The 9147-nt window shown below is 42.6% G+C and overlaps 1 protein-coding gene across 2 annotated transcripts in view; it reads left to right on the top strand.

Annotated features, from left to right (window-relative positions):
* ARNTL (aryl hydrocarbon receptor nuclear translocator like) overlaps positions 1 to 9147 on the top strand; it is a 108590-nt gene that overhangs the window by 96723 nt on the left and 2720 nt on the right. For both annotated transcript variants that reach the window (XM_019519556.1, XM_019519555.1), the window contains exon 17: positions 3867 to 3960. In XM_019519556.1, coding sequence (XP_019375101.1) covers positions 3867 to 3960 — 94 coding nt within the window. The remainder of the gene's footprint in view (positions 1 to 3866; positions 3961 to 9147) is intronic.

Here is a 9147-nt window from a genome sequence, read left to right as displayed (position 1 = left end):
GAATGGAGGGGTGCTTTAATTAGAGCAGCTCTGAGAGCCACTCTAATTAAAGTGCCCGGACTGTCACTTGTATCAGCTTCCCTGTGCTGAAAAATGGTGGCAGAGCACTTTAACTAAAGCACATTGAATGAGCTTTAGTTAAAGCACCCCCGCCACCATTTTTCAGTGTGGGAGCACTGATACACATGATGCTGGAGTCTGTTAGAGCACAGTAATTACCACACTCCAGCAGAACTGGGTCTGCTCCAACGCGCTGTAATTACTGTGCATGAGAGTAGATTGATTGTATGTGTATGGGTGCCGTATACTTTTAGTGGTCTAAACCTGTAACAGAACAGAAGTTTGGTGCGCATAGACCAAGTTCTGAATTTTTAGACCAGTCTAAGATAGACCTGGATCGATGTGCAATCAAACTTAACTGATTTAAGTTAGGTGCATCAAACTTCAGTACCGGTTCCTCTATCAATTCAAATTAGGTTGCTGTCCATCAGCATCCCAGGCTCCTTTGCAGCCCCCTGGTAGCCCCCCCACCCCCTCGCAGGGATGTGCACTAGTACTTGCCCCGCACTCAGCTGCCGCAGAGTGTCCAGGAGCTCTTGCCCCCAAGCTGTCACAGAGCCGAGTCAGCGCAGAACCTTTCCACAGCTCTGTCTCCTGCCTCTGGCCAGATGTCAGCCACAAGCAGACAGTGGGAGTGTGAAAGGAAAGCATCTTTTTTCCCGTGCATGAGCCCTGGGCACCCGCATCCACAGCCCGTTCCCTCACACCCCATCATGGAGCACCCCACAATTTACATACGTACCTGACACCGAGTCCAGGAGAACCCTCGTGCTTGGGTGGAGCCACACGGAGTCTGCACATGCTCACGTAAGTGAGCACATGGATCTGGGGAAATGCAGGAGCTCCCCCAGCCTGCGTGCCCTCCCCTTCCCCTCTACCCCCTCCAAGAGTGAACATGCATTCTGTTCACTATTGCTCTTAACCTACACTGCTTACAGAACACCACATAACTTAGATTGATTTTGCCTTGTGCTTTTTGAATGTCTGTACCTAACCCAAGGGCACAGTATGTGTCAATGCAGAGACCTATGCTAGTTCTGAACAACAAGGCTGGGTAACAGAAATAGTCAAGTTGCATTAGTGCTGTGTTTGACCTCAGCTTAGAAGCATCTTCTAAATAAACTCATGACTAGTGTGTAATGAAGTCTGTAATGATGCAACTTGTATATTAATGAGTTTAAGTAAGGATACATTAAGTAAAATAAACACCATGCACTTCTGCAAGTTGATTTTCATTCCTCTGTTCTGGTGTTTTGCTGTGTGTAATGCTAACTTGTGGCCAAATCCAGAGGCTAGTCTAGAGTAGAAATAGGTATATAGGGGGTCAGAGATAAATGTCCCCCCCCTAGTACTTAGCTCATAGTAAGTAGCAATTTTGCCTGAGAAGGCCCTAGGAGTAGAAGTGGTGAAGTTTAAAGTAGTGATATATTTATACCTAAATGATTGCACCTGCTTAGCTTTATAGTATCTAGATTCCTCCCCTTCCCCCCCAGTTGTAGCTGTTTTTTGTCAGTTATGTTTATGAAAATAATGCGTAATGAATAAACAAGTTTTTATACCTCTGTTTGTAAAATAAAAATGCTTATCATGCTTGCGTGCCATGCCTAAAGATTTCCAGTAGGGGGCTACAGGTTCCATACCAACTATGTTCTATACTGGAATAACGTGGCTTGTTAGTGCTTATTTAGTGATCTGGAGGCCACAAATCACTGTGGGCCTTTTGCCAATTAAATACAAGAAAACGTGTGCTAGAAATCAACTTGAATGGGAATGGTATGAGTTAATGCATAAGAGCTGACAGCTGGGCATCTTGCACCTCGGAAATTAATATTTAATATCGTTCCCCCTCTGAAATTAATTTTTAAGCATAAAATTAAACTTAGGCCTGTAAAAGCATGGCTGTGTACCTGTGACACTGAAATAATATAGCGCCTTATTACATGTCTTACTGACTTCAGAAAGAGTTGCTCAGTTTTATGCTTTTGGAACTATCAGACCTGTAAACTCAGTTTGGGAATCTGAAATAAAAGCTTGTTGACCAGGGGTAGTATGCATCCCCCCCATCCCAAAGATTACCTTCCTGCTGCTCAAAACCAAATATAAAGACCACTTTAAGTTATAATAGATTGGTAGTTTTCAACCTTTTTTCATTTGCGGACCCCAGAATATTTTGAATGGAGGTGTGGACCCCTTTGGAAGTTTCTAATGTAGGTGGAGACCTCTTTGAATTGTAAGTGTGGGTATTTACATACTTTTGATTGATCATAGCCATCTTTCACGGACCCCTTAGACATGGTCTGCAAACCCCCATGGGTCCACGGACCACTGCACTAGATGCCTGCCGCCATCTTTAAGGTAGGGGGGCTGTTATCTGCCCTAAGAGATGTCTGTGCTACCCAGTTCCATTGACGTGTAAGTAAGTGAGCTCCTCCTACCTTAAAGTAACAAGTATTTTTGTCATTTAAATGACAAACAAAAGCAGGCTGTCTGAGTAAGGAGGTGCTGTCTTTTCTTTATGCTTTTGAGCACAAATGCTCCTTTTTTTTTTAATCTAAAAAAGTGAATTCCAGACTGAACAAGAACTTTGAACCTTCTATCACTTTTACAAGCAGTGAAACAATTTCTGAAACTAATATTAAATAGCATTTTGTTCTATTATTTGTCTTTCAAAGAGAAACAAAGGACAAAGAGAAACAAAGTATACTGTCTTTGCTTTCCATTCAGTTGGAGAGCACTGGTTTAGTTCCAGTCCTTTCTTTAGCTCCTGTTTTGCATCTTGCTCAGCCTTTCAGCTGAAATGCTGCTATAGTAAATGAGATTCCTAGCTTGTTCTCAGTTTTCTTTAGTATTCAAGGGAGTACTTTTTTGTTAATAAATAAATAAGCCTGTCCAGTTTACACTAGGTTTCTGAAGATGTGCATATAATATATGCAGCACTAATATGTAAGTACTACAGAAGGAAAGATAGGGGTCATTCTGAACAACTGTGTGCTCTTGGGCAGGGAGGTAAGGTGCAAAGGGTGTTGGCTACAGTAGCAGACTGACTTGCTTGTTGGGTGACAATGCATAAATTGTGACAAAAAGAACTTAAAACATGTAGGTTTGTGCAGCCATTTGCACACAACATGCTTAACTGAACCATCTTCATTATAACATGTCATCTGCTCCAGGGGACTCACCAAAATGACAAACATACCAAGTTAGGGAAGTCCTGGACAATGTGAAAAGCACAGCTTTGAAAATGTCTCTCTTTAAATACATGTTCACTACATCAGTGGGATGAAGAGAGAAACCCAAATACCTCTGTAGCGATGATGACTCGGAGAAAAAGCAAATATGACTATACTCCATTATTTTATTTTTTTGGTCTTCCTTTTAGCAGTTTAATTGTGAATATTGTAGAGTAGATCTTCTGCTTCTCTAAACTAGTATAAACTTACATAAGCTGAGGATCTATCCCAAGCTTTAAGATGGAAGGTCCATCCATCCAGGACCTAAGGTGTTGCATCTTACCATTTTAGTTTGAGGCTCAACAATAAAAGAATAGGGAAGGAAAGGTAAAGTTCATAAACTGAGAAATTTGCAGTGTGCTAAACTCAACTGATTGAACTATTTACAGTCTATACTGGAGAGGCCAGTAATGTAGAGTTCCATTTATGGGTAGGCTGAAGCTACACATCTCATGCATACTGACATAAAAAGCTGTCATAACACATGGAACCAATGCTAATACATTCTCTCAAACTGTATTGTTGAGATTATTCTTCAGAAGCCTCTTATTAATCTTAATTACATTGGTGTAACAGGATAAGAGGATCATCACCTTCCAGCTGTGGTTCCAGTCCATTGAACATAACGAGCACACCGCCCCCTGATACTTCTTCTCCAGGAGGCAAAAAGGTGAGAATGCCTTTTGGTATTTGGAAACAATTGTTTTTATCTGGGAGCTGCACCACTAATGGTAGTCTTCAAAGTGTCTCTAACAGGTGTGATGAGTTTTGATTCCCTAGCAGTAGAAATCCATGGCAGCAGACCATAGCATTCTTACCCCAAAGTCACACTGGCATAGTCTTACTGAATTTCCAATACATCATATACATTGGGCAGCTCTGACATTGTTGCACCTTTGCTGAGGTAGGTGGTATAAATAGCTTGCGCTAAGATTTATTTAGAGTGCACCATTTTAAAGCAAGTTCAGCAAATAGTCTCTTACCAATATAAGACGGACTTAATTCACTGTGTTAACTGATGAGCAGTTAACGGCAAAAGTGCATTTTCGCCAAAGAGCTGTGGCAGGAAATGGTGTGACATTTGGAAGAGAAGTGGAAAGTAAATAGCGTGAAAGAGAGGTGTTAAGAGGTGTAAGAGAGATGTTTATCCTTGATTCAATGTGCAGAGTGAATAATAAGATTTTAACCTGCCAGCAAGATTCTGAATAGGTTGAACACTGTGAGCAACCTTTGCTTCATTCCCACCCTAGTAGACACTTATCTTGAATATCTCAACCTAATTTCAGGGAAAAGGCCCAGAGGTCCATTTACAGTGTTAAGATCCATTCACAATTCAGCTGTGAACATCTGCTTGTTTGTTAATTTATTAATTTAATTTTATAGTGAAGTACAATAAACAGGTGCAAGCATGTGTAACAAAAATGGTCAAATGTGAAGTAGAAACACGAGAAGAGGAAGTACCTCCTTACATATAGTATAAACTATGCATGGCATTAATCAAGAGCCAAAAGGCAATATGATTTGTCATATTGTTCATTGACCTGGGCCCTGGCAGAGCCAACAGCATTTCAAGCCATAGTGACCCCACAGCTCAGCACTGCTCAGTGTGTGTTTATCCAGATGCCCAAACAAAGGATCCATGTGCTAATTAGCCCCTCACTCATGATTGGAACTGGGTGTTCTTGTCATGAGTCCTGGGAGCCTTAAAAAATGTATATGCAGAGGAGGTGCAGGGCAAGCTGGTCTGGCTCCACCTCATGGAGGGCAGAGTCATACTGATCACCTGCGACAGGCCGAAGAAGGGGATGATGGAGGGCTTCTAGGTGAACTGGGACCCCTGTTTGGTCATGTTTGCCAGACACCTAAGGCTGTTGAGGAAACAGAAATCACTGGAAATAGGAAAGAAAGGCACAGATCAGCTGTGGGAGTAAAGAGGAAATGTATTCAGTGTAGTGGCTCACCCTGACTTGAAAAGAAGTTAGCACTGAGGGGGACTGTACTCAATGAGTACTACTAGATATGTTATATAAAGATGGGCTGCACAAATCTATCCTTGCGGTAGGTTCCCAACAGTATCTTACCCTTTTTGGCTAAAATAAAATGTAGCTTTTTTGGCACCAAGAGGAGGGTGTCAGAGCCGACTTATCCTGTATTCAAGTAAATATGGTAATACATGGGCAGATTTGGAAGGAAGTTTCAGGGGTTCTCCTGGGAAGTGCAGTATGTACCTTACCACTTTCTATACAGCAAGTACATTACCCCTCAAGTCTACCCCATGTACCAGTTCACTTTCCCTTACGTCACATTTCAGCTCCTGTAGGAAGAGATCCTTTTAAATGAACAGTGTAAGTACTAGCACAAGAAAGATTTTTTTACAGCAGGACATAACAAGGGCACTTCTTGGATAATCAGATGCAATTTTAGCCCTGTCACTGCAGCTTCTTCAATTTTAGTGAACCATACTTTTCCATTAAGTGTGTTTGAACTTAATATAGAATGCTTTAAATACTTCTCCCTTCAGTGGTTCTTATTTGAACAAAAAATGCATTTACCCATCAAGCATCTGATTTGGTATTTGCTTAGCATCAGTTCTGATGGAGTAGATTTCAAAAGCACAGATGATTCATTTGTTGTTTTTCAACAGACTGTAAGCACCTGTGTCTTTTGAAAATGTCCCCAGAACACTCAATTTCAGGCTTGAAGCCATGCAAGTTATCTCCCTCCCTCCACTGTAGAGCTGACGAGAGCCAAAATATTTGTCTTCTAACATGCCCAACCCTTATGGTTGTGAAAATAACTGGAAACAGATGTGTGTTTTGCACACTGTACAGTGGGGTGCCATGTAGGTTAGAAGTGCTATCTCTGAAGACAGACCTTAAGCAGTGGTCTTCCCTTCATTCCTTCTGAGTCAAACTATGATATTGATACATCTGATCTCAGCAGAGAGTTAATCTTTGCCAAGATCAGATTCAGCGTTTATAGACAGCTAAAAAGATTCTTGTCTTCCTGTGTATGTACTACAACTGGTCTGTGCATCATTGCTGCCTGATTCACAGGGGAGCCAATCAAAATATGACTGTCACCACCCCTGCGTTTCCTGTAAACAGGAAGGTACAAGGTCATCTCTAGGCTGACCAAGTGATTTAATTTGGAGAATGGCATGCTGAGCATCATATTCACATGGTGCAGACGCATATCTGTCATGCTTAACAGGTGTGTCCACCTACCATCCCCCACACACAGCTTTACAGATTTTCCTAGCCAAGAGTCACAAATTCCCTAAGTTAGGTACATTTCTTGAATTTAATCAGCTGTTCACACTGTTGCATGTAGTCTGATAAAAATGATTTCAGCTAGTGTTCTGTGAAACTTCTTTCTCAGAAAATCTCCTTTCTAGTTGCTGTTACCACAGTGCTTTGACCAGAAAAAAAAGTTTAAGACTCCAAGTCACTGATTTGTATTTCTCCCCCCTATGGTGATCCTTCAGCTTCTGAATAATGGAGTTTTATAGACTCTGGTAGAACCTATGACAACCCCAACAAGTTATTTGCAATAGATGCTTATGGAGGGGGAGGAGGTGGGAACCCACGTATGTATTGTTTTTATGGGGAAAGCTAGGTGTTTTATCCTTTCTTTGTTTAGGCAGAAATAATTATTTTAACGCATTCCTACATGCTAATGGAAGTATACAATTTCTTTCAGAGTGAGGACAGTGCAGAAGATGGAAGGATTAAAAGTAGTTGGGAATAAGTTCAAGTGTAACAATGTTCCAAACATGATATATACCTCCTAAGGCAAAATCACTTCTGGGCATAACATTATATGTAGATATGTAGAGTTCAGAATAACACTTTACGATGTAGTCAGTGATTTTAACCAGATGCCACTTCGTGGTACATAACCCATTGTGGAAGAATAGTATTACTGTATTATACCTGTTACAGTGTTCTGCTTTTGAGCAAGCGGGCCTTACAGATCACAGATTATTTCCAAAATGGATCAGTTCTCATTAGAAAGCTACACCAGTATAACAGAAAAATCAAAGAACAGAGATTCAAGGCATGGTGGGAACACTTATACAGAGAAAAGACAGCCTCTTGGTCCTAGAAGGAATAAATTGGTTCCCATCTATGAAAGGAAGTAGGGGATCCTTGTGAGAAACCTCTGATGGATCACACCTGTAAACAGGGATGGATAATCGCTACTGAAAAATGCTACAGGGATCATATTTTGTAGAAAGGTAATAGTTAACAGTGTCTACAGGGAGAAGCTTGTTTTTCTCCCCTAAACTAATGGTGCCACTGTGTTTATGTGGCACTTACCTTGCTACAAGGACTTACAAAGTTTAACTTGCCACCGAAGGATTTTAAGCTAAATTGCAAAAAAAACCCCAAAGGGTTCTCATGGTAAAATTGCTGAACCAAGCACTTAGTGAAAGTACTTTACCCTGCTGTCCTGCCATCGTGCACTATTTTTACATACTGGTGCCAAATCAGAATGCTAATTCCTGGAAAGCAAGAGTTCCTGGGCAGCAAGAGTTAGGCCGTGTGACGATACAGTAAGCTCTGCAGCTACTTAAAAAGTGCTTGGACCCACTTCATAAGCGACTTCCGGTATCAACAGAACTTAAGATTCAAATACAAACTCCTAAGTTTAGTTTTAGCCAATTCTTTGCTGCCTTAAGGCACAGGCATTTCTTCTCAGCATACCTGGTGCATTCTCTGGAGTGAAGGTACCTTCCACTGAAATATCAGCGCACAGAAACAGAGCACCACCCTGGCGCACGGTGTCAAGACAACTATGCCATATGACCCTTGGGCTGGGACTCTACCTCCTCCTGATTGCACAGCACCACTGTGCTACCTGGATTGCAAATTGAGCGCGAAGACAGCCATATAACTAAATGCTGCTTAAACCCCAAGGGTTTGGATGTAGAAGCTGATTTAGAACAGTGTGAACTGCCTGGAACATTTCAAAAGTATACCTGGATGATCAGGTGTCATTTTGAAATGGTCTTTGAACTGGTGACATGTGGACACCATGCTTTCTGTACCTAGTACCTGGTCCATCCTCCAGCCATCCCACGCTGCTCTGCTCTACCCCGTCCCCTACCACAACCCCTGCATAACAACTGGCCAGAACTGTACTGCCCCTTGACCTATATCATCTGCATGTCACCCACAAACATTGTGCCCAGGCTAATCTGAGGTGGGGGCGGGGGGGAAGGGAGTAGAATACCCCTACTTCTGGGATTCTGGGGACCTGTCCAAGGCCTCTGCAGCTTTTAAACAGCCCCTAAGTGAGGAGTTCTTAATTTTTGTTCCTGAGCACCCCTCCCCCCTGCATACTATAAAACTTCTATGGCCCACCTGTGCATGGATGCAGCGAGCCTTGCCTTCCTGCCTGCAAGATGGAGGCTGTGGGGCCAGGTGGGGGCCCATGGGCTGTGGACCCCCAGTTGAGAACCACTACCTTAAGCCACTGGTGAATTTTATTCTATTCCTGGCAATTAACTTGAAGGCCTTGAACAGTTTCCCAGAAACCCAGAAATAGGGGAACCCCTCTGCCCACCCCTTATAAGCCCAGGACCCAAACCCTGGTCAGTTGCCAGGAATGGAAAGAAATGGATAAGCAGCTCAGGGGAAAAATGCTGTTTAAAAGTGTTGGCCATTGTACACAGCCCCCAAAATACTCAACTCCCCAGGAAGCCAGAAGCTGCAGTCCAGGTACCTTCCTACCTGTTCACTCCCAGGGGAAGTCTTAAGGCAGTGGCCTCAGCCAAAGACCTTGTGCAGCCTCCTTTAGCATCTAGCCCCCCTCCCCCCACCCACCCAGCCACCCCTTCACCACCACCCCC

This window comes from Gavialis gangeticus, unplaced genomic scaffold, assembly GCF_001723915.1.
Source record: "Gavialis gangeticus isolate Ggan-Ray unplaced genomic scaffold, GavGan_comp1, whole genome shotgun sequence".
Classification (NCBI taxonomy): domain Eukaryota; kingdom Metazoa; phylum Chordata; order Crocodylia; family Gavialidae; genus Gavialis; species Gavialis gangeticus.
Note: the sequence above shows the minus strand (reverse complement) of the source record. Positions and strands in the feature narration are given on the sequence as shown.